The sequence below is a fragment of the Mustela lutreola genome, chromosome 4, assembly GCF_030435805.1.
Source record: "Mustela lutreola isolate mMusLut2 chromosome 4, mMusLut2.pri, whole genome shotgun sequence".
Lineage (NCBI taxonomy): Eukaryota > Metazoa > Chordata > Mammalia > Carnivora > Mustelidae > Mustela > Mustela lutreola.
In genome coordinates, this window is record NC_081293.1 from 9,756,481 (window position 1) to 9,775,778 (window position 19,298).

The 19,298-nt window shown below is 48.0% G+C and overlaps 1 protein-coding gene across 16 annotated transcripts in view; it reads left to right on the top strand.

Moving 5' to 3' along the window:
* FGFR2 (fibroblast growth factor receptor 2) overlaps positions 1–19,298 on the top strand; it is a 102,277-nt gene that overhangs the window by 63,795 nt on the left and 19,184 nt on the right. For 5 of the 16 annotated variants that reach the window (XM_059173004.1, XM_059172998.1, XM_059173006.1 and 2 more), the window contains 5 exons: positions 2,375–2,565; positions 3,907–4,054; positions 7,515–7,717; positions 15,628–15,779; positions 18,662–18,783. In XM_059173004.1, coding sequence (XP_059028987.1) covers positions 2,375–2,565; positions 3,907–4,054; positions 7,515–7,717; positions 15,628–15,779; positions 18,662–18,783 — 816 coding nt within the window. Of the gene's footprint in view, positions 1–2,374; positions 2,566–3,906; positions 4,055–5,271; positions 5,417–7,514; positions 7,718–15,627; positions 15,780–18,661; positions 18,784–19,298 lie in introns of all 16 variants that reach the window. The other 11 variants (XM_059173015.1, XM_059173000.1, XM_059173007.1 and 8 more) reach the window with 3 other exon arrangements.

A 19,298-nucleotide genomic window follows, 5' to 3' on the forward strand; every position in this document is an offset into this window, starting at 1 on the left:
TCCGGATAGCAATGGAATAACTTAATAAGTGGAACAAGGCAGCGCGCTGACCACAAGTGAACAAGGCTGCGGCTCTGCGTGGGCCCTGCCAGTGCTGTCCCAGGGACTGCATTCCCTGCTGAAGGCTGGCGCAGGCCAGAGATGCCGGCCTTATGAAAGCACTCATTGTTCCCAGGACATCGTCATTTGGTATTACAAGCACAGTGTTTGCTTGTGAAACGATTTATTGGAAACAAGTATGTTTAAGAAGGAGAACTTGGTTTGAAATTCAGTTGATCTGGCTTATGACATTTAAGGTTTTATAGGGCCTTTGTTTCTAAGAATAAATATTTAGGTCCATTGTAAATATTTATCTCGAAACACACAAACACGGGCACACAAAACTGGAAAACTGAGCCAGGGAACGAAAGGGTACCTAAAATGCACTTCTCTGCGGGAAAGGGCAAACTACCTCAATATGAGGTATGTGTGAAGGAGGGGGTTTTGTGAGCTTGGCTGGCAGTGTCTAGCCCAGAGGACAGATTCCCCTCTCACGAGGCGTCCTGGGAGGAGGCCTGGTGAGGACAGAGTGTGTGTGTGTGTGTGTGTGTGTGTGTGTGTGTATACACTTGACTCTGTTCTCCTCTTGTGGCTGGGGCTCGCTGGGATTAAACCAACCTTGCCCCTGCCGGCTCCAAGCCGGGTGCCACATGACCGGGAGGCTTGCCGTGGCCCATTGCAGAGATGGCATGTCCGCCAAAGGGTGAGGCTTCCGGTCATGTTTCTGGTCATCCATGGTCGTGAAAATATCATAGCTTTGAGATTTTCTGCCCACAAAAGTAGGCTTTCTGGGTTCTTTGTTCAGCCTCCAGGGTAATGTCCCGCAAATGAATGACTTTTTTGGAGGCTCTGAAATCCTTATCTTTTTAATCTGAAAGTGTAGATGTCTCTGAAGTGATGGGAGATACTGGAATGAAATGTGCTAAGAGTAACCCACTAGCATTTCTTTCTTTTCTTTTCCTTTTTTAAAAAAGTTTTTAAAGACCAACAGGCTTGTGCAGTAAAATCAATTTACATGTGGTTTGGTTTGTGTCCAACAAATTCCACCAAATACTATTTTAAGGCCCAAATATAGAAGGGTTTCAATATCTATCATTGTAATTTGCTGTTTCCAGTCCAGCACACGGGGACACTCAGGTACAGGGTGGAGGCATCTTTGGTGTGTTGGGTTGGCTGGGATCTCTTCCTTCCCGCGGCCATTTCTTAAGCCGGGGGTGAAGGCAGAGGCCTCTGCAGTGCGGGGAGACAGGTAGGCTGGCTTGCAGGTAAGGTAAGATAGGCTTACGTGCAGGTAAGGTGGGGTGGGACGATGTGTGTGTGGACGGCTGGACGGGCGATTGGGTATGTGCCGCCCTTGACCAAACTGCCTTGTAGGAAGCTGGCCGTCGGCTTGTGATTCTAGAGCTTTTGTGGACGGGATCACGCAGTGGGCTGCTCGGTTACCAGTTTCTTAAGGACACTTGTGTGCAGTTTCTCATGGACCTTGAACTACAGGATTTCTCTAGAGATCCCCTTGAAACCGGAGAAGGACTTTTGCAGAACTTTTTGCTTCGGCAAGGCACGTGAGGGTGGGAAGTGATGGCTACCATGCCCTCTGTGGGGCTTCCTTAAACGTGGCCTAGAACGTCACCAGGATTGGGGGACTGGGGTCTGTCTGTGTTTCTTTTGGTGCCACATCTGAATGAGGAACGTCTCCTTGTGCACCTAGCATTGAGCAGACGGTAACACTCAGTATATATCGAGAAAATGAAGGGGTGAATGGGGACTAAAAGGGGTGAAGTCCACAGTCAAGAGATGAAACCCATTGTTCATCCAGTCTGTTTATCACCTTGAATTCGTGCTTTTGGTTTCTCTTTCCAAACAAGAAACGGAGGTCTTCTCAGAGCACCTTAGTGATGTTTTGGGAGACACTGAGTCCAGGAGCCATTTTGGTGTTCTAGGTGACCTTGGGCTTGTCCCTTGCCCGTGACCTTAATCTTATGGTCAAAGTGAGTCTCCACTATTATCCCAAGGGGGACAAGTGAAGAGGTCCCCGTCCCCCTGCTGTTTTTTCCCATTGTCAAAGTAAAACCTTTCCCCTTGTTTGGTGAGCGGCCACAGACAACCCATACCTTGACATATCAGAAGATCTTCTGTGTGTTTTCTAAGTAAGTATTCTTTTTACAAGGGTCGCGCTCTAGCAGTCTCCTTTGAAGTCGGTTTTGTTATACATTGGGCCGCGGTGATATTTCAAAGGAGTCAGCCAGCAGACTTGAGGCCTCTTAGGCTTGTGTTCACGAACACCTACCTTCTGGACAACACAACTTATTTATTCGTCTCCCTCCCCGCTCCCCAGAGCGATCGCCACACCGGCCCATCCTCCAAGCTGGACTGCCGGCCAACGCCTCCACCGTGGTGGGAGGTGACGTCGAGTTCGTCTGCAAAGTGTACAGCGACGCGCAGCCCCACATTCAGTGGATCAAACACGTAGAAAAGAACGGCAGCAAATACGGGCCCGATGGGCTGCCTTACCTCAAGGTGCTGAAGGTGAGGACTTTCTGGATCTCAAGGGACCCGCGGGGGTCTCCGTCGTGGACGTCGGGGGCAGTTTCTCCGATTTCCTGTTGGATCTGGGAGAGGACCAGTCTCCCATTTGACCAGCCAGGGGAGAGTGTGTTAGGGGATTAGCAGATTATTAGACTCGCTAGTAAAATTGCAGAAGGGAACTGGGGGCAGGGTGGGGTGGGGAGGAAGGGCTATTCGAGTGGGAGCTGGAATAATTCAGCTATTTATCAGCCCCGAGATCTCCGACGGGGCATTGAGGCTTAGCTGCATGTCCATAAAAGTGGGGGTCGCAATGCCGCTGCCTCTAGCAGAGTCCACGGGATGGTGTGCGTTGAGAGAGCTCTGTAAACTCGAGGCGAGGTACCAGCACTTACCGTGATGCTGATGTCTCCGTCTCTTAGTATGACATGAGGATCGAATTGGCATAGCCATCTGTCCAAAGCAATTCACGTTTTATTTTCAGAAAAGGGCTTTTAGCCTTGGAAGCTCGTTCACCTGCGGCTTAGACAATAAACTTTATTTTTATTTTTATTTTTTTAAAGATTTTATTTATTTACTTGACAGACAGAGATCACAAGTAGGCAGAGAGGCAGGCAGAGAGAGAGAGAGAGAGAGAGAGAGAGAGAGGGAGAAGCAGGCTTCCTGCTGAGCAGAGAGCCCGATGTGGGGCTCGATCCCAGGACCCTGGAATCATGACCTGAGCCGAAGGTAGAGGCTTTAACCCACTGAGCCACCCACTTGCCCCGACAGTCAACTTTAGAAAATGGTTTTGCACCAGTGAAATGTTGAACAAGGAAACTTTCTCCTTGCCTTTCGCATTTGGCTCCTTGAAAGTCCCCAGTGAAACCAGCATCAGCCTCTTTAATGTTTAGGTCTGTCTTGTTCTCCAGGGCGGTGATGGCAGGCGGCAGCTAAGTCTACAGCCTTTTCTTAGCCACCACCTACCACGTCTCCTGCATGTAGGTGCTCAAAGAGATTGTCCTTAGAAAAGGACAGTCTTCCCGTAGAACCATAGGTAGCCCCACTCAGAACTCTCAACCGGTGAGCTACTCTCCCCAGCTGAGAATCCCAGTGATCAAAAGAGCTGGAAGAAGCTGAGCAGCCCGGGGAGCCGCGGGTCGGTTCTGCTTGGTCTTGATCACACGTCCCTCCCTCCCTCTCCACAGTCGAAGCCCACGACTCAGCTCGTTAAGGCAGCCGCTTAGACCTCATGGAAGTTGTTTTCTGTGCGAGTTGTTTTGGTGGTGTATTGGTGGTGGGACCATAGACAGCACAAAGTCCTTCCTGGTTGGCCGTTATATTGTTCTCCTGTGTCTGTTCCAGCACTCGGGGATTAATAGTTCCAATGCAGAAGTGCTGGCTCTGTTCAATGTGACGGAGGCGGATGCTGGGGAGTATATATGTAAGGTCTCCAATTATATAGGGCAGGCCAACCAGTCCGCCTGGCTCACTGTCCTGCCAAAACAGCAAGGTAACAATGTTTTGTGTTTTTTTTTGTTTTTTGTTTTTTGTTTTTAAAAGAAGTCTGGATGTAGAAGCTGAAAAGACTTGGTGCTTTGGGAAACTGCAGGCAGCTTCTAGGATGACTCTGTGGCCTTGGTATATTCATAATCATCTTTCTTCGGTGATGCAGCTGGTAGGATGCCAGCAGCCATGGAAAAATGCCCACGATGCTCAAAGTGCTTGCTCTCCTCTCTTCTAAAGACCGCCCTCCACCCCCTCCCCCAACCCAGATTTGAAGTCGTTCCTTCTGGCTTGTCTTGTCCGGGCTGCACATTCCCCATCATGACTGTCCACCGTCAGCATTTTAAACACACGCAGGCATGCCTGTTGAATTTGGGACATTGGCGTATCAGCAGAATTCCTACCTCCTTCTGCCCCAAATTGGTAGAGAAGTGTTGGCACGCAATAATTTTTCCAACAGAATATCACTCCCTTGGTTACCCGTAATGGGTGCTTAAGAGACCCGTCCTTGACCTTGCTGTCCCAATTGGGAGCATAATCCACCTCATGGGTGTGGACGCTGTTGAAGGCAGCCGCTGCCCTTCTCGGTTTGTCACAACTCACACTCAAATGTCTATATTGAAGGAAAAAAAAAAACCCTGCAGTGTCTTTGCTACCAAGATTGTACTTTCTTCTGTTTTTTTTTTTTTTTACCCAACGTGAGTCAAAGTGGTGACACGTGAAAATCAGACACAATAGCCCACCCTGATTAGTGCCCCCAGGGCTGGAAGGACGTGCCAGGTGTCCACTTGGGCGCGTCTCCAGGGTTTTGCTCCCTACTGCAATAAATTTAAGACCGCACCATCCCTTCCTCAAGGTGGGAGTCTGCAGCCAACAGGACCAGAACCCAGCTGGGACTTTTGGGGTGTTCATACTTTTGGAAAACCATCCCTCAATCCAAAGCAAAGGCCAAGAGAAGGGATCTCTGTGGGTTGATTTTTCCATGCGTCTGATTGCATGCATGTCTAGGTGGTGAAGCCGGTGTGGTGACGGGCCTGTGGCGGCGAGCTGCTCAGTGTCGCTCAGTGTCTCTCGGTTGTGGGCTTTGTGGATGGGCTGCGATCGGAATCTTCTGCTGGCCAGCACCTGCCGGAGCCCCCTGGTGCAATGCCTCATGGTTCCACGGCCCCCTCCACGGTCATCCCTGTGTTGTCTAGCCTTTTCTCTTGCCTCCCTGTTTTCTAGGCCGCCGGTGTTAATACCACGGACAAAGAGATTGAGGTTCTCTATATCCGGAATGTAACTTTTGAGGATGCTGGGGAGTATACGTGCTTGGCGGGTAATTCTATTGGGATATCCTTTCACTCTGCATGGTTGACCGTTCTGCCAGGTACATACTGCTCTTTCTCTCCATGGTTTTTTCCCTTTTCTGGGTTGATTGCTATAAAATTAACACAGCTTCTGTTCTCAGAAACAGCCCCTTTAATGCCGGCATAAAGATTTTGCAAAATGTTGAAAATTATCCCCCGGGGATAAGAATGTTGCCTTTGGAAATTCACTTACAATGAGATCCCACACTCACATTTATGATCAAGTGAAATTTCATCCTTAAAACCCAAAGGGATCTTAACATTTTCAGTGAGTCAATGTATAAATTCACCCATCCGCAGTTCTCTGAAAGAAGACATGGCAATTACTTTGTAAAATTCAAAGTAATTTTTTCTCATTTCAAATTCCATTTCACTAAAATCCCATATGTACTTTGATCACGTGGTTCCACTCTCTCTTTTCAATGGTACGTGACTAGAGGGATGTACGTTGGGGTGCCTGGGGAGAAGCACCCTGGCATGTAGGACGTACAGAAGCAGTGTGTTACCTACCTTGGGAATCGGTGGCTTGCTGCATGTTGCAATGAAATGGACCCTCCGTTTGCTTTTCCTGCAAAGCATGCTCGCGCCGACGTGGGCTTGATGTGATTTCCGCCCTTCGGAGAAATCAACATCAGCGAAGCCCTGTTGCTACATGCTGCTGTGGTCTGGGTCTTCGACCAGCATCTCTGTCCTAGTTGAACCTCTCCTGATAACCACGGTCTACTTTGATGCATCTGTCTCTGTCATTTCCTTTGTGAAGCTGCCTAGACTGGTTTGCTAGCTCGTGATGTTCCACTCCAGTTCCTAATGCCTTATTTCTAGAGTAAAGTGCCTACCTGCATGCTTGTTTTTATATCTAGTAAAAAGAAATTGATCATTTCATTTTGTGCTGTGCTGCTGGGAGTTTTGACTATCTTGCAAGTATTTTTTTCTGATTAAAATGGATAAGCTTTAAATAATACCATTGCATCCATTTTGCCTTTTGTTTTGAGTCTGCTCTGTGAATATTTGCTTTGAAACAATGAGATGCCTTTTACTTTGAGCTTGCTTTTACTTGTAGTACTGCATTCTACAGGGGCCTAATTGGCCCTTCTTAACGATTTGCCTGACAGTACTAGCACATTAACTAAGGATGCAGTCCGAGAAAAATACCGTTTGGAAATACACTGCTTGTAGCTCCATGACCACTGAGGACGGAGGAGGGAGCAGATAGTATTTTAAGTCGATCTAAGAACGTGTTACCTTAAGTAATTCCATGGATATGCACACGTCATACCGTTTCTATTTTTTCTTTGAGAGAAAAGTTGTAGTGACCTCAATCTAACCAGAAAACACAAATCTTAAATGGTAATTGAAATTGATTAAGGGATATTAGAAACATCCCATGGTACGGATGGAATGATTGTGTATCAAAGGCGATTCGGTCTTTAAATTCAGTGCTTTCCTTTGTTCCGTTAAATAATATGCTGGACTGTGGTAAGACATTGGAAACCTTTCCGGACCAGCCTACTAGATGAATATTTACTTCATTTCATATGGAAGTGTGTTCATCGGGGGGAAGTCACCCTGTCGCATCTTCCTTTGGAAGGACTTACCCAAATAAGGGGGACGTTCCATCTGGTCACATGCGAAAGTGGGCGTTGTTTATATTTAGGAATTTTTAATTTGGTTTGCATCAGAGATCCCCTCGGAAGACAGCTTTTTTTCTTTTTCTTTCTTTCTTTCTTTCTTTCTTTTTTTTTTTTTAACAAGTGTGGATAACTGTCCTATTCTGTCCACATGTGTGACAGAATGTGGCCCCGTAGCCTGCCCTTCGTGGCTTGGAGCCAGCCAGTCTGTGACAATCACTGGATTGTAGAGGCCCGTTGCAGCGAGAGATAGTGGCTGCTCGGGCCCTGGTGGTCCATCGGGCAGGCCTTGGTCACTCACCCTCATTTGGGAGCGGTGCAGGGCAGGCCCATAGCCCGTGCCATTCTGCAGCACGGAGGCAATGGGAAGCCTGTCGTTGGGAATGGTCATCACCATGTGTTTCGTTTAGCTGTCCGGGATGCGTCATCAACCCCGTGTCCTAACTCTGTGGCCTGCTTATCTGTTCCTCCCCTGTGGTGTCCACTCCAGCTCCTGTAAGAGAGAAGGAGATCACGGCTTCCCCAGACTACCTGGAGATAGCCATTTACTGCATAGGGGTCTTCCTAATTGCCTGTATGGTGGTGACGGTCATCTTGTGCCGAATGAAGACCACGACCAAGAAGCCAGACTTCGGCAGCCAGCCAGCCGTGCACAAGCTGACGAAGCGGATTCCCCTGCGGAGACAGGTAACAGAAAGTAGATAAAGAGTTTAAAGAAATTTAATCCTCCCTGCACGCCCCAGCCAGCGCCCCGCTCTCTTTCTGGGCTACGATATCATCTACTTCTGCGAGCTTCAGTGCGCCACGTGCCTCTCAGTGGCTCTCCAATTAGTGTTTGGGGCTCAGAGAGTCCAATTCTGGTGCAGCAATGGGGTCTGCTGGGTCAAGTTCCAAGGGCAAGAAAGTGGGTCGGTGTGAGACTCTGGGAGCTAACTGGCAGGACTGGAAATAACACAGGGAGGCCATGCCCTTGTGTGTTCGAGGCTCAAGTGTAACCGTCTTTTGGAATCATAGGCCTCTTTTGTCCCCTGTGATCTAATGCTGTTTTTGAGACAGGCTTATGCCACTAGTTGGAAAGGGAGGGACTCTAGTTCTCTTTGACTTATTATTATTTTTTTTAATCAAGGTCAGAAACTTACGCCCTGGAGATGAAACTGAACTACTGCTTGATTTAAACCAGACTATGATGTCTCTAGTAACTGGGTTTTGGCTCGACCTCTCTGATTCTTAAAATAGACGTGTACACATATATTATGTGTTATTGTTAATCGTTCGCAAGTGCGGCTGTGGATTTGGTGGTAGAAAGATTTTTATACTGAATGAGCAACAGATTGTTCTTAACCCTGTGTCTGGCCTTTGGTGGTTACTTTTCACTCGTGTGTCCCTCCTGATGGGTGTTGTCTTGCTGTGGAGAGGCAGGGCAAGATAGAGCCTCTGCTGCCTCTGCTGTAACCCACAGCTGCAAAGCTGAGTGGGACAGGATGTGCTTTGACTCCTTCCTCTGTGTTCCTGAACATGCAAGGGGAAAGGCAGATGTGAATGACAAGGGTTTACAAGTCAATATTGGGAACTTTGTTCCGATCAAGGAATTTCTTTGGCGGCAGCAAGTGAAATGCCTAACGCATGGCTCTGTGGCAGCGTGTGCGTTAGTGGAATGTACGGGGGCCTCTGTTAAAATTGCAGATTCCCTGGTCTTCACCCCAGAGGCGTGTCATCCAGCAGATGTAGACTGGGGCCAGGAATCTGTATTTTAAGTGGATCCTTAGGTGATTCTGAAATGCACTCTGAGAAACTCTGGGTGAATCCCAGCCCGGCCCCTGCCGCCACCCCCTCCCACCCCCCCGGGACTTCAGGTGACGATGACATTTTCTGGGGCAGGCATTAGCACGGATTAGGAACCGGTCGGCCAGCCGCAGCTTTGGCATGGCTCTGGCTGTTCCCAACCCGGCTCCACACTCCTGGCTGAATGGGTCCCTGTTGACTTCTCTGGAGCCATGAATCAAGCAGCTCTTTATTCTTCTTAGAGGCTGAGCGTGGCATTCGAAGTGTGTGTCAAGTGCTGGTGGTTGCCCAGACTGTTAAGAGCAAGGGAAGTAAAGGTGCCCATTGGGTGACTCCTGCCACCAAGATTGCTATTGTTATTAAAATGACACCACCATCATTCTTGGGGCCTTCCAGAGCAGCAATGATGGGGCCGCTTGCCTGACTTTGGGAGAATCCAGTCTGAAGGTGACTCTCAACACGGCCAGGTGGTGCCTTCAGTGACCTTCAGGGGCTATGGCCACCCCTCTCCCTCCCTCCTCCTTTCCAGTCACCTCTGGGCCATTCTTCCAGCCACCATCTTGAGAACCTGACCTCAGGGAGTTGCAAAAGGGAGTGGTGTTCCCATCTCTATTATTAATTTTTTTTCTAATAGGGGAAAAATGCTACCTTCTGGAGGAAACCTGCAATTTGGTGTAGCTAGACCATTGGCCTGTAATGATGTCATCATCTTTTTCTGCCACTGCGACAGTGCTCTTCTCTTTACTTAAATATAAAAGACCCAGTTGCCCTTAAAATCTCCTTGACTCAGCCCTAGTCATTGTATTTCCGCTGCTCTTTGGCTGACTGGCCTTTTTGCTTTGTCTGCACTTTGGCTCGTCATTCTTTCTGCACTCGCCCCTATGTAGCCAAAGGGAACATTAGCTTTTCTCTTTTTCTTCTCCTTCTTCTTCCTTTATTTATCATAGTTTTCTGAGTGCTTGATCTAACCCAGGTTCCATGCAAGATAAGACCTGTCACCTTCCAGTGTTATTTGGCCATCATCGTTTAGGATGTAGCTGTCTTGGGTTGTAGCAGCGTCAAGGAGAATAAGAGAAGCAGAGGAAGGTGAGCAAATAGCCATGCCCTGGAGAGGGGGAGGGGAACCAGCAGATCTCGGGGAGATTAATTGATTTGGGGGAGTGTTGATTATTCATTTGGGGGAAGGTTGACACCCCTCACCAACTCTTACGTGTTAAAATGGGTGTGTGATTCTTGACAATGAGCACGGCCCCTTTGGTGGGGAAGGAGATGCCTATCAGGTATCTGGATAAAAGAGGGTTATTGGGCTGTAGCTGGAATGAAAACCCCATAAAGGCTGGCAGATATGTTGATGACAGCGAAAATACCACAGGGATGCCAAGCATGCCTTTACCTGGCGACAGGTGAGCCTGTAATCAGATGTCTTGAGGATGGGTTCTTTCTAGTTACTTGCAAGGCCACTTTTCAGGCTGTATCTGCCCAAGCTCCTCTACCACACAGGGAACACTGAGTGTCTTCATGGTGGAGTCCGAGTGTTATCTTCTTGGCCCTGACCCTCGCCCCTCCCCCAATACACATACACACAACGTCTCCCTCAGCTCAGTCCATCATTGTTCTCTGTTTAGAACAAGAGGAGTGGTGTTCTTATTTTTCCTTCTTTCTCTCTCTCTCTTTTTTTAAATCCCTCTCTGAGTTTTTCCTTCGTGACATTTACTCATTGGTCCTGGACTTAACTGTTATAAGACCGACATTTCAGTTTGTTATTTTATTTGAGTCAAAAATACTTTTTCCTCGGGTAGCTCAGAAGAAATTCCTTGTGTTCCTGTCCCAGTAAGCAGGAGTTTTTCGAGGTTCTTTATGCATTTTGAAGCTTGAGGAAAGGGGGGAACTTTCTGGTTGTGGGGGAGGTGGGTGGCACACAGCATCTCCCCGTGTCCCTCGACTGGGGTTCACCCTGCTTTCAGCGCTGGGGCTCGGACGCCGTGCCCAGCCCCTGGCTCGCCCGCTCTCACTCCTCTGGAATCGGCATGATCAAGGTGGAGGCCAGCCCGGAGAGTGTGTCCTCGTGCGCTTGTCAGTGCTAGTGCAGGTATCGGGGGCTGCCCGTGGACGGCTGTAGTCATTAGGAGTTGCAAAAGGGAGTGGACCCACAGCTTCAGAGTCAGGAATTAGCGTGCACATTCGTCACTGCCCACCCCCCCGCCTTCCTCCTTTGCTTCTGCCTGCCTGGTTCTCTGTGCGGTCCCCTGCCTTGGTTCTCATCTAGTCTAATCTCGTGTTCAGAGAGAACACGATTTCTTGGTGGCCCTTTAAAAAGAAAAAAAAGGATCACTTCCTTTCTTAATCTCCCCTATAGACTGTAGAAATATACAAAAGGTACATTTCGTTAAAAGCCTGATTTATGGCACGTGTTAAAGAGATTCCAGAAAGTGGGGAGTTGCGTACAGACTGAAACATGCTAGAACATGCCTATGGGGACTGAGGATGGCGAAGGAGGTTTATTTTAGGGTGTTTCCATTTATGGCTTGTCTGTCACTTAATGGTTGCCACCCATGGAATATTTTCAAATTAGATAGGCTATCCAATGAGGGGAGATCATGGTTTTGTGCAAAAAAAGAGCAGTTTGTAATTGAATAGTGCTGCGTTAGGAGATTCACAGGTGGGCAGTGGGAATGACTTGAGGGGTGTGTTTGGAAGGAGAGAAGCGCCAGCGAGATGCTGTGTTTCGTGGAAGCATTGACAAGCCAGCGGGGGAGTGCGCCAAGCCCCGGAAGTTTGTCCGCTCACGGCAGAAACGGAGTGAGGACAAAGCCAGCCATAGGTACAGTCCCAGAGGGGATTTTCAAATCTTAGTAAAAATGCATGGAGGTAAAATTAAGATAACACCTCGACGGACAGAGTGACCAAATTCTAGTTTCTCATATTGCTGGCATTTTCTTACCCTTTTCCCCTCCGCTTGGTGCTTTGTACAGAAGTATTTTCCAGATTTATACATTGAATTTAACCTCCACCCTTGATCTGGACAGAACTTTCCTAAGTAATCCTTTTTGTAAACACGATTTTCAGGTTTTTAGTAGTCACGATAACAACCAAGTTTGCCAAGGGTTTCCGTTTTGAAAACTTTCACAGGAAAACCTCGTGGAGATTGTTTGGAGGAAGATGCCTACGTATGTGAACTTTTGCTGTGGGTTTGTGGGCGAAGGTTGCTCTGGGGTCATAGGTGAGCCGCAGAGCAGTCAGCGTCTGACGGAGCGTTAGGTTTTTCTGCTCTTAAGCCCCCTCTGAGCCGTATTTGTCACGAGGATGTTTTTATGCTCCAGCTTTTCTCCTGCTCTGGGACCGACCCCTGACTCCCGGATCTTTTGTTTCTTGGTTTTGCTTTTTCCCTGCTGGAGCCCCAGCCCACCCTGGCTGTGAGCAGAGGGTCTCATCTTCCAGGCCAGTAAGGCAGTCAGCCCTTAATGCCACTGGGTTTCGTTCTTCACAGGGCACACAGGACACTAACATCTCCCACTCGAAACCACCAAAGGCTCCAGATCTTCTGGGTTCCCCAGAGGAAGGTGCCGGTCATAAGCTCCCTTAGATCTGGGCAGCTCAGGATTCTGCAAAGGTGCTAGGAAAAACTGCTGTGGTCTTGGCAAATATTAACTGAGCTTTTAGCAAGCGCCAGGCTCAGCACTAAATGTCTTATGGGCGTGACTTCATGGTGCCCCTGTGGGGTGGGAGCTTCCCTGGTTTCCTTCTAATAGGTAGGAGAGTCTAGTTTGGGATGGGTTCTCACAGTTGGCCAGCATGGGAATTGGCACATGGCCCCCACCTGATTGGGCCCCCATGTCGTAGATAGTTAGCAGGGGAAGGGGACCAGCTAGGGTGGGCTGCTTGGCCAGGGCTGGTCAGTGGGGTGCTCATGTGGGAGGGTGCAGAGACGTTGCAGCACCCAGCACAGGGAAAGGAGAAGGGCAGTGTTCTCGTCATTTCCACCTCGTGTTGGAAATCAAGTCATTGTGTTTCAAACGTGTTTTTCTTGTTACAGAAAGTGCTATTTCTAAAACATCAGAGAAATACATAGGCAAGGTAATAAAATTCAAATGGCTTAAAAGTTCTGAGGTAGAACAAGTTCTGCCCCATCCCTCAGCTGTTTGAGTCTCTCTCTGAAGGGGGCCGCTCTGAAATCTATATCCTTCCTGAACGTTTGGAAGTAATGCTGTGTTCTCACACCCACAAGGGAAGAAATTCTGGAGGACCTCTTCACTCAGAACCACATCCCCCTGTTATTTCCCCATTGGGTTTCCCCTCCTCTCTACCAATGCCGGCACACCAGGCACCGGTGGTGGAATTCTGGAAATCCTTGCAGGGCCGGTGGCAACAGTCTACCTGGCTGGCCTTTCAGAGAGCGTCATGATGGCCGAAACGGTTGGGCCGCGGCCTTGTGAGGCCTGCATCATCTCCTCGTGAGGCTGACTCTTACTAGTGTGGTTGGTATTCGTTACTTGTGACCTTTAAGTACAAGTTCCCGTTGTAGTAAATGGTGATTTTTTTTCCTCTTCATGAGGAAGAACTTTCCAGAAAACCCCAGCCTCTTGGTATCCATAGCACATGGCCTTGAGTCAGCGTAGTGCACTGAGTGGGGCCCCCCACACTGGAGGGGTGTTCCAGGTTGTCGGTTCGGCCAGGGTGGGGTCGTTGCCTCGGCCCCGGCATTAGTGGGGGGCAGGGGTGGATTCTGGGGGAGTCGCCACGGTTACGACTGTGCTTTCTTCCTTGCTTCTGCCGTTCGAGTGTGTGGACACTTGGTGTGAGGTCGCAGCCTTTTGGAGCCCAGTCTATTCATGGGGTTCTCTCAACTCCAAAATTAATGATTCTTCAACTCCTTTTGAAAGAAGAAAAATATTTACACGCTCACAAGAACACGGTTTGTACTGTCTGCATAGTAAAATTTAGGAGGGAGTCCCCTGTCAAAAGATTGCTTAGAAGGGTTAGAAATGTTCTCTTGTATGTTTTATTTTTATTTTTTAAAGATTAATATATTTAGGGGTGCCTGGGTGGCTCAGTGGGTTAAGCCTCTGCCTTTGGCTCAGGTCATGATCTCAGGGTCCTGAGATCGAGCCCCGCATCGGGGTCACTGCTCAGCAGGGAGCCTGCTTCCCCTCTCTCTCTGCCTGCCTCTCTGCCTACTTGTGCTTTCTGTCTGTCAAATAAATAAATAAAGTCTTAAAAAAAAAGATTAATATATTTACAGGGAGAGTGAGTGGGGGGACAGAGAGAGAGGGAGAATCCTCAAGCAGACTGTGCTGAGTGGAGAACCCAGCATGGGGCTCGACCCCACAGCCCTGGGATTGTGACCTGAGCTGAAATCAGGAGTCTGATGCTCAACCGACTGAGTCACCCAGGTGCCCGTTCTCTTGTACATTTTAAAAGATAATAGAAATTCTGGCTTAAAAATCCCATGCAACTTGATTTTAATACTGAAACCAACTTCCTGTTTCTAAAAATGATTTCCCTCTCCCAGTCCATTCTTGGGTGTCTCTAGGGATTCTGTCTGCACTAAGGGCAGTTTGGGCTTACCAAGAAGAGAATAAAGGTTTTCCAAATAGGACGTGCTCCAGGAAGTACAGATCTTCTGGTTCCCAGTGGGGATGGTTCAGGTTCTACTTTGTGAACACTCATCCCAAGTAAGTTTGCTCACCTGCATTCCGTCTTTGGCATCTTAATTTGAAAATTACGCTTCGGCACAGCTGAGGCGTGCAGTTGACCTGGACAGTCGTGCAGGGGATAGAACTGGGTGGGGGGGACGGCGGGCTGCTTTGTTGGACCATGTTAAACCTCATGGTCTGACTTTCTTGACCCCAGGGTTGGCTCGTTCATGGTTTAGAATAAGGTGGTGGTCAAGCAGCCCACGATTGTATCAGGACAGTTCAGTAACTGTCAAAACTGGTCTTCAGGTGGGCTCTGCACATGTTTTCCTTTACAGAAACCAGCACAGGGAGGACGCTATGTTTAAGAAGTAACCCTTTAATCAGACGCAGCCCGAAAAGGATGATGGTGAATGACAAAACTCGGGGAAACCCTTGCCTACCTCAGGTGGGAGAGGAGCTTTGCCATGTGATTATGAATCGAGGACGTAGTTTTTTTCTCTTTGACTCTTCATCCCTTGTGTTCAATCCACTCATTTCTGAAAGCGAAGTTGACAAGAATCTTGATTTTCACCGAATGGTCGGCGTCAGCAGAGAACGGCCCCAGGGCCTGGGCTTCAGGTTTCCTGGCATTATGGCACTGGGAGCGAATAGAACGCCCTTCACCTTCAAATCCTAGAGCTAGCTCCTGGAGACATCCGGCTTTTCTTTCCAAAAGGCAGATGAAATATCGAAGAGCGGATTTTCTAAGACGGTTCCGTGGAGTTGCATAGGCAGAGAATTGATTCATGGTCTGAGCTGGTCCGCAGGGAGACTGATCGTGCGGGGCTCTGGGACAGATCTAGACCAAAAGGCAATTGCGAAGCCCGTGGGGTGGTTGCCCTGTGCTCAGGTGCTTATTTGGAGGAATTAGGTCAGAAAGCTGACTTAGATGTTGCTCAGGTACCATCTAAAAATGTTTGCAAATCTGGTCTTAGGAACCTCGGATGTGGGTGAAATCTGGTACTGCAGAGATGGGAGCACAGAGGAGCTGGAATCCAGTGGTTTGGGGCTTAAATTCTTGACTTTAGCCAGTGCTCCCACTTGTCTTCCTTTCTACGGATTGAACATCTGGCTGGGCTCTGGCCGGCTGCCAGGCCTCCCAGGTAGAGCCAGGATTACATCTGGGGCTTTGCATTTTGTATCCAGGTTTCTGCCGAGTCCAGCTCCTCCATGAACTCCAACACCCCACTGGTGAGGATAACCACACGCCTGTCCTCGACGGCAGACACCCCCATGCTGGCAGGGGTCTCCGAGTATGAATTGCCAGAAGATCCAAAGTGGGAGTTCCCAAGAGATAAGTGAGTATTTCTATTGGCTGCCGCCCCGAATGGAATCGTAGGTATAAATGGGGATGCTGGATTGACACGTTCTTTTCCTGATCTTAACTGCAAAGGTCATGTGTGACGGTGTCGGTAGGAACGAGTGAGATTGTAATTCTAAATAACCAACTTCTGAAAAAGAAAAGAATGGATTTTCTCTCTCTCTTTCTATTTCACTGGTTCTTTTAAAACAGGTGCTAGGCATGGCTGGTCCCCAACCAAGATAATACTTTCTTAGCACTTTTTATACTTTTGAGATAATTCAAACCCAGTCACATGGACTACACGTAAGGCCGTATCCCATTTGTAAAACAGATACGGTGTTCCAACTTCTGGTTATTAGAACATGACTCTTCTATAGTTCATTTCTTTGGGGGAAATTAGGTATAAGACATAAATTGTCTGAAAAATCTTCAGTCCATGTTGTTCCTTTTAAGTATTGTTAATGTGATATGTGGCTGTGAAGGTTTGAATATGGTACCTGATGTCACATTTCCTCTGGTCCGTAGTATTTTCTCTATCGGATGATGTGGAGGTGTTCCAATCCAATGTTTAGTCAGAGCACGGCCACCTGGGCTCTGTTGAAGGCATTACTGGGGAGTCTTTATGTCTTGATTTGTTGTCAGGCCTGTGTATTTGGGCTGTCTTGGGTGGGATTTGAACCCTTGCTCAGCTAGCCAGTGGCTGGGCAAACTTGACTCTCTGAACTTCATGTTTATAAAATGATGACCATGCTATAGCCTTCACAGGACTGAGTACGGTTCTGGGCTCATGAGTTTCTCCGTCTTGCTCTCTTCTTCATGTAGTAAGCTAGGGGCTCTGAACCATAGACCCCAACAATATGGCGGTGCTAGGTAGAGAGTGCCGGAGGCAGACCCTGTGCTCCCAGCCCTCTGTCTTCCGGGCGGGACCAGCTTCTAGACCTACCTTCTACAGTACGGTCTGATGGTCCTTCAAGGCCCTCAGCTCACTTCTGGGTACCACTTGCAGTCCCTCTAGTCTGAACCGTGGTACTAGTGGAAGGTGGAAATCTCCATCTACATCATGTCAACTGGGACAAGCTCTTGCCTTGCTTCTATAGAGCTCCTACTCACCGTTGGTCTTGACATTGGCAGTATCTCCCTGAGATTAGGTCAGAGAGGTGTTTAATTAAAACAGAAGAAACTCATCCACCAATGTAGAGGTACCAAGATAAGCTTTTCCAGAGCCTGGGTCTGACGAGCTCTGTTTGGAAGGAGAGGGAGCTTATAGGGCACCGTGATTTTGATTCCCACAACTCCACGCCACTTTTGCTTCCCAGGAGCCAATCTGGAGATACTAATGTGCATCATAAGCTAGAATCAAAAATAACTGCCCAGGTCTCACTCTGTCAGGAGGGTTAATGGAGGTCATTTCCAGTGTGTTCGTGTGTTGTAGTAGAGAGACCATTCACTTGGTTTTTGAACAATAACTAGGAGACATCAGAGAGAAACACAAAGAATGGTGTCCTTACCTGGGGAGTGTGGAAAGAGAACAGGGCTGTTTCTCACGAAGCCACCTCGCTCCCTCCTTTCGGCGTATAAGCAGGAGGGCTCATGCGCACGTTCCTGTGCGTAGCGGACTGACCTGGGCGGCTGTGATCGCACGTTAAGAAATGACGGCTCCCGGGTTCGGGCCACAGTGCTTGCCGCCCGTGACGCCGTCAACAGTGGACGTCTGTGTGTGCCTAACCATCCACTCCCACCTGGGCGGGGGGGGGGGTCGTCCTGAGTGTGGAAAATGTGAGTGCTAAGCGTTTCAGAACAGAGTTGAGCACAAATGTAGGTGGGGCAGATTTCCAGTGAATGAAGGCTATTTAGAAGCGGTTTATTAGATTGGAGACAGAGGTGGCACAAAGAAAGGATTGTTGTGCTTGTACTAACAGGGCAGTGGGACATAAATTAGCCATTTTTCCAATGCAAATGTTTATTTTCTGCCAAGATATTAAATTTAAGTTTAGTTCAGGAGAGAAACAGAATGACCTCAGCCTAGTGTACGCTGCCCTCAGTCTTTGCTTAGCTTTTGTAAACCATTGTGTACTTAACCATAAATACAGTATATTTACTAAGAGCTGCTAAATACTTTGCTTTTCTGTGCTTAAGTGAAATCCACACACACACTCATAAGCATTCCAAGGATTTCACCGTTCTGTCGGCTTTTAGAATGTCCAAAGACAATATGTGGCCATTAGTTGGACAGGCACCGAGCTTCTGAGCTTAGAAATTTGAAAAATCGTTTATCGTGTTCACTCTGGATTTTCTTCATTAACAATTTGGGTAGTCAAGGATTTCTAAACTGTTAGGTCAAGAAAGATTTCCCTCAATTTCTAGAAATGTCTTTGTCCTTTAGGGAAAAATTAGAGATTCCTTGAAATGCATTTAAGATTCATATCATGTAACTTGGCCAGGAATGTGACCGTAAAATCCACTGGTATTTGAATAATAGTGATTTTAAAGACATCACTTCACAGAGACCAAAAAAGAAGAACAGCTTTAACAGTTTTTCTTTAAGACATTTTAAATTACGAATATTCAGTTGGCCCGAGATCAGAAGCTCCTCCTTGTTAGCACTTAGGAACGCTGACCGCCTCACTAGCAAGGATACCTTCCACAAAGAAAATAAATCGTGAACACAAATGTGAAACTTAATAGCTGTCCCGCCCGTAATTGACATTCTCTACAACGTCACTAAGAAAATACTCAAGCGCGTGTATACTCCGGCCTCATTAGTTCCATATGATAAATGCTCCATGCTTTTGCAAGCCGCTGAAAGATTTTTATATTTCGTTCTGGAATTTCCCCTTCACCAGATGCTCTGCGCTAATCCCCTATTTACACATTTAGGCTGACGCTGGGCAAACCTCTAGGGGAAGGTTGCTTTGGGCAAGTGGTCATGGCTGAGGCGGTGGGGATTGACAAAGAGAAGCCCAAGGAAGCAGTCACTGTGGCCGTGAAGATGTTGAAAGGTACGTGGGGAGAGGGACGGGCGGGGGGTTGGGGAGAAGCCTTATCAAGAATGTTCCTTTTGTGGCATGTGAACTCTATCATGGCAGGGGGTCAGAGAGCACATAGTTGACCCAGGGGTTGAGAAGTTTTCAGTATAAATCAGCGTCCTGGACAGACGATTTATCTTGAGCTGCGTGCACTTCCAAGAAAGAAAAGCCAGTTTTGTTAGAAAGGGGCGGCTTCCCGTCCCCAATTGTTCTTGGTCAGCTCCTTGTGGAGGACCGTGATTTTTTTTTTTTTTTTATTTCCACTATATCTGTATGTGCTTAGAAAAATCAACTCACCTGTGATTGGTTCCTTTAGATGAGTCTGGGGATGCGGAATTTAACTTGCAAACGAAGGAAGGTTGGCCTCTGGGAGGGAGTGAGGAGGCGTAGGGAGAGGAGGACCTACCTCTTTTGTAAGAGGAACAACGCAGAATAGACACTGGTCTGGGAGAAGCCCTTGGAGAGCTGAAAGGGAAGGAGCGGGATTG